The sequence below is a fragment of the Nymphalis io genome, chromosome 14, assembly GCF_905147045.1.
Source record: "Nymphalis io chromosome 14, ilAglIoxx1.1, whole genome shotgun sequence".
In the NCBI taxonomy this organism is placed as follows: Eukaryota; Metazoa; Arthropoda; class Insecta; order Lepidoptera; family Nymphalidae; genus Nymphalis; species Nymphalis io.
The window spans coordinates 12,093,217-12,111,115 of record NC_065901.1 but is presented as its reverse complement, the minus strand read 5'-3'; the positions used below and the strand labels follow the sequence as shown (position 1 = coordinate 12,111,115).

General features: G+C 34.7%; 2 protein-coding genes across 2 annotated transcripts; both read left to right on the top strand.

Moving 5' to 3' along the window:
* The first annotated feature begins 695 nt into the window (after positions 1-695).
* On the top strand, positions 696-8,126 carry LOC126773225 (myogenesis-regulating glycosidase-like). Its single transcript, XM_050493976.1, has 9 exons — positions 696-802; positions 2,251-2,349; positions 3,918-4,085; positions 4,184-4,844; positions 5,621-5,813; positions 5,933-6,042; positions 6,126-6,381; positions 7,041-7,197; positions 7,812-8,126. Exons 1-9 carry the CDS (start codon positions 778-780, stop codon positions 7,997-7,999), a joined length of 1,857 nt encoding a protein of 618 aa, XP_050349933.1. The 5' UTR covers positions 696-777; the 3' UTR covers positions 8,000-8,126.
* Positions 8,127-10,853: 2,727 nt separating this feature from the next.
* LOC126773222 (myogenesis-regulating glycosidase-like) lies at positions 10,854-17,862 on the top strand. Its single transcript, XM_050493973.1, has 9 exons — positions 10,854-10,921; positions 11,694-11,810; positions 13,583-13,789; positions 14,223-14,883; positions 15,302-15,494; positions 15,986-16,095; positions 16,365-16,638; positions 16,899-17,055; positions 17,539-17,862. Exons 1-9 carry the CDS (start codon positions 10,897-10,899, stop codon positions 17,814-17,816), a joined length of 2,022 nt encoding a protein of 673 aa, XP_050349930.1. The 5' UTR covers positions 10,854-10,896; the 3' UTR covers positions 17,817-17,862.
* The last annotated feature ends 37 nt before the right edge of the window (positions 17,863-17,899 follow it).

Sequence of the window (17,899 nt, the reverse complement as noted above, 5' to 3'; positions counted from 1 at the left end):
CTATATACATTGTCTACGTCATACGTCTAAGCAAATAAATATTATGTAAAGGAGTAAACAAACTACTTGATATAAATGACTGTATCTTATCGATTTGACTAACTACGGAACACTTTGATAGTGAAACGGTACGGATTTTAAATGGACAACAATGCTAAAACATTTTTGAAATTTATCTTAATTCTTATACAGAATGGAATAAATTTATTCGTTGTCATTAAAATTATACGATATATAATTTTTAATGAAATTATTTTTTTCTAGTTGTTCGTCTGTGGCTTTGCCCGCATGTAATGCATGTAAAGTGTAGATATGGGTGTCATGGGGGAGGGATTGTTATAAAAAAATAGTCTATGTCCCTTCCTCGGAGATCAAACTTGCATCATACCAAATTTCATCAAACTCGGTTCAGTGTTCTAGCCGTTAACCTAAGTTAGAGCCCTTGAATTATTCTGATTTATGTCGCTTTATTTTGCTCTTTTTTATAATAATGCGGTATATATGAGACTTTAATATTTACATGCCTTTTTTGAATAAATTATTATATATAAGAATTAACTTGAAATTTTATTATGCTAACTAAAAAAAAAATGTTGCATAATAGTTGCATAAAAACGTCAATTTTATTTCATCAACCTGTGTGATATCCACTGGGGATTGTGAGATAAGTCAATCTGTCATGTGCTATCCGTTAACATAGGAGGAAAGATAAGTGTTGATATGGGAAATAATAAAACGGCGGTCTCCATCGCGGGCCGCTTATAGGCACCATCCAAAATGAAGTGGTTAGTGCTTTTGGCTGGTGAGTAGTTTTTGAAGGTTACTTTCTACTTGTTTTTTTTTTGTTGCGATAATTGTGAGAACTTCTGCTAATTAAAGAAAAGTTAACTGTCTATGGATATATGTGAAGCTGGTGACCCCAAGATTCCGTAGCAATATTAAAATAGGAAATTTAGTCAAGAAGAAATACTATTCTACTAACTACTGATGTAGTTGAGTTTAGGAGTGAAAAATAAGTAAAGTAAATAAAGCCGTTGTTTCTGTACCTAATATCTTCTGTAATCATCCCATCCAACTATGAAATTAGGGAAATATAAACCGCACCTTTGTTTGTACACCTATCTATTGTGTAATTGTTTTCATTAAGAATAGAAAACGAAATTGGTATGTAGCGCATTATCACCGAGCCAATGGTAGTACCTTTAATAATGTGATTTCTGTTTAAATATTAAAGAATAATTACAATACGGAATAAGTATATATAGAACATATGGAAGAGAAAGACAGTTGTCACTCTGTCTTTCACTCGGAAAAGGGCGGCTGTATTTCTTTTACATATTAATTTATTTAAATATATATATATATATATATATATATATATATATATATATATATATATATATATATTTATAGTATAGGAAGGCGGACGAGCATATGGGCCACCTGATGGTAAGTGGTCACCAAACGCCCTTAGACATTGGCAATGTAAGAAATGTTAACCATCGCTTACATCACCAATGCGCCACCAACCTTGGGAACTAAGATGTTATGTCCCTTGTGCCTGTAATTACACTGGCTCACTCACCCTTCAAACCGGAACACAACAATACCAAGTACTGCTGTTTTGCGGAAGAATATCTGATGAGTGGATAAGTATTTTAGAGTATATCGTACCAACATTATTGAACAATTTAAATTCTAAAGCAAGAAATATGAGTAAATACTAAATACATTAATGGAAAATTAAAAGTATACAAAAAAATATACAATTTATTTATGATTTATGATTACATAACATTACTCAGATATAAATAATATAAAACTGAAAATCCCCAATATCTAATACTACAACTAAACAAATCAAACAATAGTGAAGTCAAACTCGAAGTTATAAATTACGCTGACGTTTAAGTTAAATAAGAACTTTAATGCAATTTTGATAAAGTTTATAATACGATGTAAATTTATATGTAAATATTTTTTAGAATGATATTGAAGAGTTCTTTAAATTTACTCTTCTAAAATAATGAATAAGATATATTGACAATTTAAAATGAAATCTTAACGAGCTTTGACAAACGTTGCTTCTTTTTTAAGCAAGGTAAGGTATTTCTGTCCTCGATTATAGGCGTCAACGCCAAGATATTCTGTGTCTGTATTTGAAAAAGATTTATTTATATTATTATATGTCTTTCAACTTTTCTAAATATCACGATTAAATAATACTAAATGTTCAATATTAATTTCCAGGACTAGCTGTGGTTCTAGGCGCTGTGCCTAGAAAGCCGACCGCCCGCGATTTTGAATTAGAAGAAACTGATATTGGCTTCAATGTCATAGCCGTTACAGGTACATCCAACGGCATTTATTACATGAAACTTCTATTGTCTTGGGTTTTGTTTTTTATAAAATAGGACTTGAGTTACTTGATGGTAATTTTTTTTTTTTTATAGAATAGGAAGGTGGACGAGCATTTGGGCCACCTGATGGTAAGTGGTCACCAAACGCCCTTAGACATTGGCATTGTAAGAAATGTCAACCATCGCTTATAGCCAATGCGCCACCAACCTTGGGAACTAAGATTTTATGTCCCTTGTGCCTGTAATTACACTGGCTCACTCACCCTTCAAACCGGAACACAACAATATCAAGTATTGCTGTTTTGCGGTAGAATATCTGATGAGTGGGTGGTACCTACCCAGACGGGCTTGCACAAAGCCCTACCACCAGTAATAAATAATCACTATCGCCCGTAGACATTGCGCGAACAATCTTAAGGACTAAGATTAATGTTCCCACTAGCACTACTACGTGGTACTAAGTACTAAGTAAGGGTAAGACTCGTGTCCCGGCAAACGGCGTGACGAACGCTTGCAGTAATACCCTTCGTCCGTCGTCTCTCCGTACTCCCGAGTGTATATTATAATAATAATAATAAAAAACATATATTTATTATATTAACGAAACACTATTTATCAATATATTTTAGTTCATACTTATTAATCGGGTTTCTTTTACTTAGTATAATAATAAGATAACATAGCAATGTTATGTTTTCATTCAATAACCATCAATTTCGAAGCTTAACAATAGCCGGGCATCTCACAAAGGCCAAATTTTTTTTTGTTTTCACGATTGTTATGATTTTTTCTTTATAATTGTTTACGAGAAACAATTATTGTTATAATAAACAAAAAGGCTAACATACAGAGAATATTAATATTATTTTAATCTTTTGAAATGTGAATACAGAATAAAAATCCCTAATCTACTTTCTGTGATTAATATACCCTACGGCTTCGCTAGTGTATATAATTTGATAGTATTCTGGAGCTGAAGTCTTATATAAGAAATATTCTAATTTATTTCGTATATACTTTAAAGATATTTTTGACAACGCAATAGATCTTTTTTATACATGTATTATTTGTTATAATTGGTCTTTAGTCTCTGTATATAGGCCTTAGCCCAGCAGTGGGACATTAACAGGCTGTTACTGTTATTTCTAAAGGGTTACTCCATTTTCCGTAATTAGTCCGATGACTATATCGGTAATTACAACTTGCGAACGGATACAAACACCAAGCAAGTCTAAAATAAAAATAAAACTAGTCAAGAATATTTCTTACAAGCGCATTTCAATCGTAATTTTTCAAGATAACTTAAAAGCCATCATCGATTCAGAATATAAAAAAAACCGGCGAGGAACGTTGTAGTTAGCCTATTTCATAAAAAAATATTTATTTAATAATCATATACACTTAAATTTATACATCGTCTGGTCTCAACCCAAAGAAGTCATTATGGAGTCATCACAACAAACCTGCCGAACGCCAATCCGTGGTTGGTTAGATTCCTTTACCACCACTGCAACTAAATATCACCACATCATAAACCACTCTTATATTCTTTCGCAGATTCGAAACGCCTCCTTCTTGGGCATATCGGACGTAAATCAAATCTTCTTGATGAAGATGTTACCTTCGAAATCACTGAAGGACGTGACCAAGCCAGCGGCGGATACAGAGTAACTATCTCTTGGGAAGGACCCAGCGACAAAATCTTCGAAGATTGTTATAACTTTAGTAAGATTAAATACAAAATTTAAAGCATATTTTTTAAATTATATAGTATTACCTACTATTATTTTTAATTATATAATCTAATAATTTTGAAAAAATAGGTACGAAACAATGGTACGGAGGTCCGGAACAAAAAGAACAATACTGGCCGATTCAGAAGTCTAAGCTGCAGAAATACTCTATAATATCTAAAGAAGATGATAATTCCGCTGTGTCTGAAAGATATTGGGTCAACTCAGCGGGCTGGTATATTTACATTCAACCGGAAGCACCTCTTTTCGTAGATCATCACAATATTCTCGATAACCACATTTGCTTCGTAGCTGAAGTTACAACGCCTTATTCAACGCAGCGTACGCGAAATGTTCTCAAATACGACCTTTGGTTCTTCGATGACGCGAAAGAAGCCCACCAACACGCTGTCGACACTTACCTTGGCAAGCCCTCCGGGATTCCTGACTACAGAATGATTCAGTACCCAGTATGGTCTACATGGGCAAGATACTCCAGAGAAATCGACCAGAACAGCCTTTGGGAATTTGCAAATGAAATCAACGACAGTGGATTTCCAAATGCTCAGTTTGAAATCGATGACCTTTGGGAAATTTGCTACGGTTCCCTTACCGTTGATGAAAGGAAATTGCCTGACTTTAAAAAACTAATTCAAGATATCAAGGGCCTCGGATTCAGAGTGACTATTTGGGTTCACCCCTTCATTAACAAGGACTGCGATCCTTGGTACTCGGAAGCTTTAGAAAAAGGGTAAGTAAATGAAAAATCGAATAATCGAAATAAGATTTATTTTAAAATATATAAATATATCCAATATACTCTTAATCGGTTCGATTCGATTTCGGTCATGGTGATTGGTTTCACGAGAGAATTATATAGTATGAAAGTCTGTGCACAAACACAGATGCCTCTCATGGTAATTATTCTCATAGCCTGTTGGAACGGCAATTTAACTCTCGTGAAGAGCGATTAAGCGCCGGATCAATAACTCTTCGCGCGCGCTGATGCACATAAATATAATGGTAAAAAATAGTCAATTTCATAACAGACATATTTTATTGAGAAATACCAACGTTGTTCTAAGGCCTAACAGTTAACAGTTAGTTTTTTTAGTGAAAAGAAAACTATCACGGCTTTACGAGTAATAATAATCGCCCAACTTATAAAATGTACGATAGTCGTACAAATTCCATTGAAAATTACTGATATAACGTTTTTAGTTCTGTAAAACAGGAAGTAAATATGTATCATGTAAAAATATACACAAGAATAAAATCATAACCCTTAATAAATTAATTCCGTTAATGTTATTTTAGTTTTTAGTATGATACAACAAAATACCCTCCTCTTTGTCCCCATTACTATGATAGGCAACTACGGAACCCAACATTGCGCGTGGCCGACAAGCATTTAGCCCATTTTTTTATCTTAATACAAATATACCCATCTATTAGCTATCCTATGAAGCTATATAAAATACTTATAATATATAATAGATATAATATATTTTTATAAACATTCCACAGCTACTTAGTCCTCAACGAAGAAGGTAGCCCAGACACGACATGGTGGAACAACAATGGATCAGTTCCCGGCTATATCGACTTCACCAACCCTGAAGCTGCTGAATGGTACACCACGAGAATACAAGATTTGATTGACACTTATGATATTGACAGCTTGAAGTTCGATGCTGGAGAATCTAGCTGGTCGCCTCAGGTAATTTATTTTGACTTTTGGATCACCTGGTTAAGTATTTAGCAATATTGACATTTGCTTGTAATTTTGTTATGAACTTTTTTATTATGAATATATTAGCAATATTTATTGTTATTTAGATCCCAGTTCAAAATGGAGACATTGATTTGCACCCTGGAAACATTGTTCAAGCTTACGTGAGGACCGTCGCCAAGTTTGGTCCTATGATCGAGGTCAGATCTGGAATGAGGTAACATTTTTTATTGACAATTTTACATAAACATTTGAACTTCGGAACTTCCTCCGTCTAATGTTCTACCAACAATACTTCAGGACTCAAGACCTTCCAGTCTTCATCCGCATGGTTGATAAAGATACTCTATGGGACTTCAACAATGGCCTCGCTACCCTGGTCACCACCCTCCTGCAGATGAACCTTAACGGCTACACGTTGGTTCTGCCCGACATGATCGGTGGTAATGGATACAACGCGAAGCCTTCCAAGGAACTGTTCGTGAGGTGGCTTCAGGCTAATGTATTCATGCCGACTCTTCAATACTCGTTCGTTCCATGGGATCACGATGACGAGGTTTGTAGTTTAGTCAATATTATATGTTCTCAATTAGAATTAAAACCTCAAAAATAGCACTGTATTGATAGATTTGAGCAAGCACATCAAGTATTCAACAACAATTTATACTTTTGTACAGTAACAGCCTGTTAATGTCCCACTGCTGGGCTAAGGCCTCCTCTCCCTTTTGAGGAGAAGGTTTGGAGCTTATTCCACCACGCTGCTCCAATGCGGGTTGGTAGAATACACATGTGGCAGAATTTCAATGAAATTAGACACATGCAGGTTTCCTCACGATGTTTTCCTTCACCGTTAAGCACGAGATGAATTATAAACACAAATTAAGCACATGAAAATTCAGTGGTGCTTGCCCGGGTTTGAACCCACGATCATCGGTTAAGATTCACGCGTTCTTACCACTAGGCCATCTCGGCTACTTTTGTACATAGACATACAATGACTAAACTACCTGTTTTAAAACTCTTAACGTTGGCATCCCTTTGGCCATTAAAGGAGTATATAAATCTCTAAATTATTATTAACCAGTAATTATTTAGAGAAGGTAAACCCCGTAAGATACTTTGCGAGGGACCGGAAACACCTGTTCCTATATAGCAAATGAATATTACCATGAGCATTTTATAGCTACATATTATTTTTAAAAATTAAAATGCCAGGCGGTAGAAATATGCCGGCGCTACACACAGCTGCACGCGGAATTCGCTGACGAGATCGCGGCGGCCATGCAGGAGTCGGTGCGTTCGGGCGCGCCCGTCAATCCTCCCATCTGGTGGGTCGACCCCACCGATGAAGACGCCCTCGCCGTGTGGGATGGTGGGACTTATATTTATTTTATACAAGATATTAATGTATAATTGTATACAATCATTGCTCCTAAAAAGCCATTTGAGTTTATTTTATCGGTACGATTTATTATTATACGATTACATACGATTAGAAGAAATAGTGGTAGGTACCAAAGCTTATATTATATTAACATAAGTATAACTAATCAATGTCCACTCTCAAGCTCTCTCGAGCCCTCAACACCTTGATGGCAACTCAACAATTAAATCCATTTATAGAATATATTAATGTTAATTATTTATATACTATGTGGTAAGGCTTTGTGCCAGCCCGTCTGTGTAGGTACCACCCATTCATCAGATATTGTAATCAGAAATACTTAGTATTATTGCATTCCGGTTTGAGGGGCGAGTGAGCCAGGGTAACTATAAGCACAAGGGACGTAGTCAAACTCAAGTCAAAGTAAAAAATCTGCATCCAATATAGAAACGTTACACTTACTTATTGATTGTTATAAATCTACCACTGGGTTAATATCTCATCCTTAACACATATCATCTTCGTCCCCAAGGTTGGTGGCGTATTGGCGATATAAGGAATGTACCTGTCCCATAAATATATATATAATATCATTCTTCCAGAGTTCCTCCTTGGAGAGCGTATTCTTGCGGCTCCCGTTCTAGAAGAAGGTGCTGTGTCACGTGACATCTACCTACCACGTGGACAGTGGCGGGACGGAGTAACAAATGAAGTGATCGAGGGCCCAATTTGGCTCAGAGATTACCCAGCACCGCTTGACACTCTGCCCTATTTCACTCTTGAAGACTAAACTATATAGAAACCAAAATCCACAGACTATATAACAACTACAACGGACTACGTTAGCCGATGACACGAAATTAAAAAAACAAAAACAAATGGTCGTATGACAAAAGTAATGGATCGATTAGTGTAAAATAAATTAATTGATCAACTAAAATTAAACGGTTTTTTTTTTATTAATAATTTAATAATGACTGAAATACAGACTTAAGTTAATATTATTTTGTTTTTTTTTTTAATTTTTATTTATAAGGACACGATTGTGTTACACTACTCTTATCTATCAAGGTTAGGTCCTGATTGGTGTATCTTAGCATGTTTTGTAGGTAATTACAAAAATATAATATACTAAAGCAATTCTATATATTCCATTAATTTTTAAGAGTAAAAGCATGGTTATGCTTCTCGACTGGCAAATGATACACCTGGTGGTAAGTGGTCACCCCTGTTAGTTTATATTCAGTAATAATTTTGAAATATTTTTTTTTACGTTCATGTATAAATAATTGTATAGTTCGATAATTAATTAATAAAATATTATTTAAATAAAATAATTTATCAAATAATTTTTCAATTGTTTGGGATACACGGTAGTACCGGTACTGTACTGTGATACCTTTCAAATAAAACTACCGAATATTATTAATACGGTTGATTTTATGCTGGCCAATGGGTCACCTGACGGTGAGTGGTCACCACCGCCCATAGACATTGGCGATATAAGAGATATTAACCATTCCTTACATCGCCAATGCGCTCCCAATTTTGGGTACTATGATATTATGTTCCTTGTGCTTTGTGTGGTAAGACCGTGATGGCCTGTCCAATTTCACTTTATAAATTTTAATATCCTTGTAAAGCTAGGTCACTATTTATTAAAACGCAATTTTCTTATTCCAACATTCCATTATTACCTTACTGACCGAGAAAAGAAAATTTAATGGCTATGACGTCTTCCAGACCGATGATTTCGGCCACGGCCGGACTAAACACAAGCATCAAGAAAGATTCAACATTATATTATAATTCAATAGTCACATTTTACCACACTTACAACGATTTACTTTTAATTTTAAAAACACAGTAACATATTAGACATTTTCAATCCAAATTTCCCAAAATTTAAAAATATTGTAAGACATTGGTATTGTAATTAATGTTAACCATCGTTTACCACGCCAATGCGCCACCAACCTTTGGAAGTAAGATGTTATGTCCCTTGTGCCTGTAATTACACTGGCTCATCCAAACCAGAACACCACAATACCAAGTACTGCTGTTTTGCGGTAGAATATCTGATGAGTACTGTCTGACTTATAGACGTATGTAATTTACATTAATGTGTAATTTTAATTTGCAGGAATTGCCGCCTGACTGTATTAATATTATAGCATGCCGTGTAAACATGTTTGAGTGTCTTGCTTAAAAATGTATAAAATTATAATTTTAATGTATATACTGTTTGTGTTCCTGAATAAATAAATAAATTAAACGGACGTTACGAGGGAGTTTAGGGAGAGAAATTATTGATTCTTATCGTTAGTCGTTTTATTTCTTGAATAATCAGGATTTTTTTAACTGCAATATTGTTGCTTCCGTTTCATATGATTTTAAAGCTAATTAGACTCTTGCTTTAAATTCAACTTCAGCTTTAACTTAATTTTTTTTAATTTAACCTGTTCTGTTAGGCAATTATTTTTTTTGACTCCCATTGTATCTTAGCGGTTTTCCGTCTATTTTACCACTGATTGTATGAAATTAATAATTTGATTCCAGGGAGTTATGATAAGTGCTCTATACAAGAATAAAAGTGTAATTTTCAATAATATAAACATATATATTTATAATACCTATATATACCACCTATAATGGTTATAACCACTTATAAATGGTTCAATAACTATTGAATGATATCTTATCAATAGCTATTGTAGCTTATCAGATCTACGTATGTTGTCACCGATGAAAAATCGAATGAATATGTATTTTCCAAGATATATTTCTAAACGTATTATTATTATCAACATTATACAATTAATACAATTAATATTATATTAAATTTAAAGTACATGTATCAAATATAAATAATATTATTAATTTAACATAATTTAAACTGACTTAAATATCTAAAATCGGAATATATTTGACATGGCTGCTAAGTTTCCGACTGTGTAAAGTACTGTACTCATAGATTCATCTTTAGCATGTGAATGAATATTTGGATTCAATAATATATTAATTATCAACTCTGTTAAACTATAGTCTGTCAAAAACCTTATCGAACAAATTTTCTTCTTTTATATCAAATATATTTCAATGCACATTTAAAAATTGAAATTAACTACGAAAATGTTGTAAAAATATCTAGGGAATAACGCAAGGGGTCCGTATTAAGTGTTATACTTTTCATTTTATTTAATGTTTATCGTTTGTCAATTTTTTTGTAATATCACTATAATATTATTTTACTATATTTTTATACCGCTAAATATATTTTTGTTTACATCGCCATTAGGCTACCGGCTTTCTGAACTATGATATTACCTATGTCCCTTGTGCCTGAAGTTTTACTGGCTCATTAACCCTTCCGACCGAATATGAATGAGTTACGGTAGAATATCTGATAGGTGGTACATATCCAGACTGGTACGCAAAGCTCTACCACCACGTAAAAATTAAAATTAAAACGAATAAGGTCAGATCGGATTACTGCAAATAAACATATATAATCGACAATTGTTTTCTTGAAAAATTATCTCATACACAGAAGGGACTATGGCGGTTATCTAAACAAAAAGAAATCTTGAGAGTCCGATAACAGATGAAACAATTGGCTATTTCTGATATCATCACAAGGTTTTGGATAACAGTCAACGTTAAACGGCTGATTCTGTGTGAACTGTGATGGCGGTCTTAGGGATACTTCTGGGTAATTGTTTTAGTTATATTGTTAGAGTTAATCGTAAATTAATATTAAATTGATGTTACTTTGTAGTTTTATCAGACAAAACAGATGTGGTATGTGATAATACCTTTGTATACGTAAGTCACGTTTATGATCGCTGCTGAACGATTTCCGTTCCACTAAATCTTTTCTGTAAGATATTCATAGCTGCTTATTCCGATCGTAAGATTTTGAAAAAGAAAACAGAACAGAAGTAAAGCCAACCAGCGTTATCAAATAATGCTGTTTCGCTTTCTTCAGGCACTTATCAAATAAATAACCATTAAAAATGATTTATTTTACAAAGCGTAAAACTACATTTTGTGTCACATCACACTGTTTCGTCAGTGCAATTTTGAAACTGTTTTTTTATTGTCTTTTCCTGACAACTAATTCTATTTAACGTAAGAAAGTTATAAGCAAATGAAATTTAAATAAACTCAATTTTGTTTTTATCTAGTGTACAAAGATTTGTTTAAAATTAACTAATTTTAGGTTAATTGCTTTAATTGTTAATATTTATATTTATTTTACTTCAATGCGCGTTGGTGGATACAGATTTGGCAGATTAATCGACACATCCAGATTTCACCACTATGTTTTCAATTTTTGATTCACCGCTGAGCACGAAATGAATTAGATAACTAATCACATAAAAAACCGATGCTACTCACCCGCTTGAAGCCGCAGTCTTCGGCTAAAATGTGTTGGCTTAAAATATGGAAATGCTTAAAAAATCAAAATGACACTTTAACAGGTATTCTAACGTTAACCAATCGGGCATTCTCGGCGGATATAACATTACGCGCTGATGATGTAGATCTCACTCTTGAACCGCTGTTGACTGGCGGCTTCCAGTTCGTCTTAACCAAAGGTAAGTAAAATGGAGCCAATTATTAATCTTCCTAACCGATTACGGCTACGGCGGCAATTCTTAACGGAGACTCAACACTCTCAACTTCATTACTCGATAAATTTTTGGTCACGACCCGGACTGAACTTAAATTTTGGGATCTGGCGATATTTATCAGTAACGCAAATAGGTTACAAACTTTATTTAAAATCACAATAATACAATTTCAATAGTGAACGCGGTATTTAAAGCATTTGAACGTTTTGTTATCCATTTTTTACTGAGGTGTCGGTTGTTGTAATTGTTGCGCTTAGCTCGATCGCATGCGTACCTGAACACCTAACCTGACCAAGGGTAGCTTCTATAAAGTAAGCTAAACTTAAGGAAAATATTAAATAAAAAGTATGGTGCATTATTAAGACGTTAAATAGACTTTTGTTGCAAAACGGATCAAGTGGCGATGGCTAGACTAAGATAAAAAAGCATCTTAATCTAGTCATCGCTATTTTATCATCGATCGATTTTTATTTAAACGGCGCATTTAAATGAGGTCTAGGTTATATATTGTAAATACAACATTTAAAAATTATTAAGTAATAAGTGATCTGTGAAAGTGTATTCGAATATATGTATCATTTGTGTTCTTTTATGTTAACCCTACCCACCTGGTAGACAGGCTAATGGGCCACTTGGTGGTAAGTGGTCACCACTTTCTTTGGTAACGCAAGAAATATTAACCAGCACAACACCGCCAATGCGCCAGCAACCTTGGGAACTAAGATGTTATATCTCTTGTCTGTAGTTATTCTGGCACATTCACCCTTCAAACCGGAACGCAACTATATTATGTTGCTGTTTTGTGGTACAATATCTAATGACTGAGTGATAACGGACTAGACGGTCTTGTACAAAGCCCTACCATAGTCAAATAAACATACCACTTAGAAACATATAAGCTATTTAAGTACCTGTTAACATTGCTTAAGTGTGGAAATACCTTTCTCTAATCTTATTAAAATAAAAAGTCATGCTGTAACATTATATTTATGCAATCGTTATGAACCAATACAGAAAATCATTATATTAGATAGGTAAATAAGTATGTTGATATATACACTTGAGACTTGAACGATTTCCATAAAATTTAACATGTACACTAATTTTTTAAAGGAAAAATTTTTGATACTTTGTTCAAATTCAACGGTAGATTTCGCTGCAGCACATCAACTACTATTCTGTTCAACAACAAACTATTTTATTGACAATCGATATATATATAGATATATCGATACCGGCTTTTACAAGTTATATATTACTTTGAGGGTTTTGTAAGTTAAATTCAAATTCAAATCGTCCGTTTGCATGATTGTAGATAGAGATAAGTGTTTCAAACATAAAGATAAATCGCCACAATCCGCCATATAGAGTATGCAAATCTTTACAAAGTGGACTGAAATCCCAATATTTAATTATATTACTAATACAAACTGTTACGAATATGTCAAAACTATTAAAAGTACTAAAATTGTTCCATGATCTCATCTCGATATCTTTCATGTATTATCTATGAATCCGCGTCAAGACCGAGTGTGATCAAAGTCATGTAAGTTAACTCAGTGACCATTAATAATAAGGTAAACGTTAGTTGAGTATTTTGTATACCGTTCTACAACTTTTGATACTTACGCGTAAATAAATTAAGACAATCAAAACTTATCGGGATTAATAATGATTACAAAAAAAAATTATACGTATTGTATTTTATTATTTAATAATTCAATAATATATTTCAGGAGATGAGAGAACAGTCTACGGTCACATAGGCCGCACTCTGTACTCCGTGTACGTATCCGAGGAGGTGGAAGGAGGAGTTCTCATCCAGATGGGCAATACAAACCTGACCTTAAATACCGTATACGACGACTTGGCACAAGCAAGAGGCATTAAGATTAAATGGGACACGAAAGATCTTATTCGTTTTGAAGATTGTTTCAATTTCGGTAACTGTCTTACTATTTCTGCAAACTATGTTCACATTGGCAATTTTTTGTCATGCCTTGTTCACAGTCCTACTTCTAAGCAATAGCTGATCTTTTTGAGAATAAGATTTGGGCCTTATTTCACCAGGCTACTCCAATACGGGTGGGTAGATAAACATGTCGCAGAATTTTATCCGACGCATACAGATTTCGTAACGACGTTTTCCTTCACCGCCAAAGGCGATATAAATAATAATTATAAACACAAATTAAGCAAACCAAAACTTAATGGTGCCAAGGGTTTGAACCCGTAATCTACGGTTAAGATTCACGTGTTGTGGTAACTGGGCTCAGCTCCATATTTATCTTTTATATATTGTAATGGTTATTCATTATACCGTAATAAACTACGCATTATATAAAGAATATTTCAAATCAAAGCTTATGGTTTTAGGAAGCAATCATTGGTATGGAGGTCCGATGCAAGTAAATCAAGTGTACCCAATAGAAAAAGCTCAGCAAAATTACAGCGCCTACGTCTCGAAAGAACAAGACAATGGAGCGATTGTCGAGAGATACTGGCTCAACTCCGCCGGAGAGTACATCTATGTACATCCACAAGTGCCATTATTTGTGGACTACAATTCAATCCAACCCAACCATATTTGCTTCGGTGCTCAAATAACAGACCCATACTCGACCAGAAGAAACCATACCGAGCTGTCTTATGACATTTGGTTCCTTCCTGATGTGAAAAAAGCCCACCAACACGCTGTTGCCAATTATTTGGGTAAGCCGACCGGACTCCCAGACTTTAAAATGGTTCAACATCCAATCTGGTCGACTTGGGCTCAGTACTCCCAAAACATTACCGGAGAAAAGGTTATGGAATTCGCAACAGAAATTAGAGCGAGTGGATTCAATGATTCGCAACTTGAAATTGATGATCTTTGGGAAATTTGTTACGGTTCTTTAGAAATTGATATGAAAAAGTTCCCTAATCTTACGCATTTGGTGGAGGAGATCAAGGCTTTAGGTTTTCGTGTGACGATTTGGGTTCATCCGTTTATTAACAGCGACTGTGATCCGTGGTATTCCGAAGCTCTGTCTAATGGGTAACTTTTTTAACTCTAATTTATTTAATGACTATACCATAAAAAGCCTGTTTACTTTGTTAAAAAAATAGTCATTGTTTACAGTGAGTAAAATTTTCTACAAAGCGTATGGTCTCCATAATGGTTCGTAAGTTTCGAAGTCGAATGCTTGTGACGTACCAACAGTGGTTTAAATTCAGACAAACACCCTTAGTTTTTCACACTTCACTATTCAAGTTTTCAGTTTATTGCACAATCTACTATGGTGAAAAAACATATAATAAGAATACTACCTATTTAATCGCAATTCTTGTCCTCTTGATGAAAATTGACCCAGCGCTCCATCGCCAATAAAGGCACTTAAACCGTGTTGTTAGTGTTAGTGTTAAGAAAGAATTTTCGTATATTATTTAACAATATATATGAATAAATCCTCCAGGTACCTAGTGCTAGATGAGGCCGGTACGCCAGAAGCAAACTGGTGGAATCCGAATGGTTCTATTCCGGGTCTGGTGGACTTTACTAACCCAGCTGCAGCGGAATGGTGGTACAGCCGTGTTAAGAATCTCATCGACACTTATCACATTGATAGTATTAAATTTGATGCTGGTGAGAGCAGTTTCTCGCCCCAGGTAAGTTAGCGACAGAAAGGAGATTCTGTTACCCTCCTGAGTTTGGCCAAGACGGTCAATCTTGAGGAAGACTAGACTACTACACAGGACATCATTTAGTACATAAGTGTGTGCGCAAACACAAGTTCACTCTTTATTCCCTAACTCTAATACTCTTACTCCAATGACGACATCCGGACAACGGAAAGAGTTCAGGCCCAATAACAAGGCTATGCGTGTTTATCGAGAAAAAACTGTATTAACAATGACAACTCATAAACTCTGAACTGCTGATAGAAAAACTCAATAAATTTGAATATAAAATTATTTTTGCCCCAAAATATTCATATAATAATACTTTTCACCATACTTGCTACAAAGTAAAATTAATAAATATAACCAAATTACTGATTATTCAGATTAAATAAAAAAATATTTAATTTGTCTGTATAAAATATTTAATCCGTACTTAAGAAACGGGAGGTTAGAATATTAATGTGGTAATTTTCTAGATCCCTGTACAAAATGGCGACATCGATCTCCACCCACATAATATCGTCGACGCATACGTAAGGACATGCGCAAGATTCGGAGACATGATCGAAGTTCGTGCTGCATATAGGTAAAAATCTGTATATTAACTTATAATATACAAATTAATATAATTGTGGTAAATTAGTTAAACACATATATTATCATCAAATGTAAAAACCCCTTTACGTAAACACTTGGTAAGGCTTTGTGGTATCTGGGTAGGTGGGTTAGCGTGTTTGTGGGATATTACTGCTGTATTATTTAAATTCCTCTCTCTTTTGATTTTTATTATTATATATTTATCCAAGAAGCCAGGGCGGCTAGCTAGTATTAAATAAGATTAATTAAATTTCTTAGAACTCAAGACCTCCCGATCTTCGTTCGCATGGTAGACAGAGATTCCATCTGGGGCTTAAACAATGGTCTTCCCACAATCGTCACCACCACCATCCAGATGAACCTCAACGGTTACACTTTAGTCTTGCCTGATATGATCGGTGGTAATGGCTATAACCTCAACCATCCCCAAGCCGATCTGCCGACTAAGGAATTGTTCATACGATGGGTGCAAGCGAACACATTCTTACCTGCAATGCAGTACTCGTACGTGCCTTGGAATTTTGATAACGAGGTATTAAATTTTTAGTTAGTTAGCATTAAATTACTGTTTTATTTTGATCACCTTAGGTCTATCATATAGTAAGCAACAATATTTAGTTTGGTATTAATATTTGTTCTCCACGAAATAAAATAATCATCCCATAGAGACATTTAAAAAAATATTATTGACCGCTATATTTAATTTAATAATACATGATTATACGTTACATACGTATGTATGTTATACAATGATAATCATATATGTGTCTACATAACGATGTTTAATTCCAGACGGTGACCATAAGCAAAAAGTACACTGACCTCCATGCTGCGCATGCGCAGGATATTTACGATGCAATGCAAGCCTCAGTGGATAACGGCACCCCTGTCAACGCGCCACTGTGGTGGATAGATCCTACAGATGAAGAAGCGCTCAGAATATGGGATGGTAAAATATAAATAATACCATTCTCAGGAGAGACTAGCCAACTATGTGGGAGATATTATGGTGCACAAGTGTGTACGCAAACACAAGTGTGGTCTTTATCCCCCAATCTCATAATCCGATGGAACGGTAATTCCCGGTAACGGTAAATGTCCGGAAGAGTTCAGGCCCAGGACCAACGGCTTTACTTGATAGCGAAGCACACAGTGCTAATGTCCAGACTCCGTGATGCTATAACCCAGGGTTAACCCAGGTTTTCCACACAGAACATCGAAAAGTAAAACCTCGAAAAGGAAGGGAAAAAAGGCAGTAGTGCGATTTTGTAAGAACTGTAGTTATTTCTTACGTCGCCAATATATATGGACGGTCGTGGACACTTACCATCAGGTGGCTCATTTTCCCGTCCACCTACTTGTAACATAAAAAAAAACATAAAATGACTAGAAAAATAACAAAATAATTTGATTTAAACACAATTATTTGCAGAGTATCTCCTGGGCGAGAACATTTTAGTTGCCCCGATATTCAATGAAGGTGCAACTTCCAGAGACGTATATCTTCCAGTAGGAACTTGGTTAGAAGAGGGCAACCCTGATAAGGTTTACGAAGGTCCAATTTGGATTTACAATTATCCAGCTCCCCTCGACGTCCTGCCGTACTTTGTGAGGGAAAAATCCAATGAGACAAATATGAGCAATGCTCCCATTGTTTCTGCTCTGTTGGTACTTACGGGAATATTGATAAATATTTTCAATCAATTTTAAGTTCTTTTCGATGTATTTACTGTAAATAAATAAGCGGTTACTCAATTATTATTGTTTCTTGTAAGTATAACCCACTAGTGATA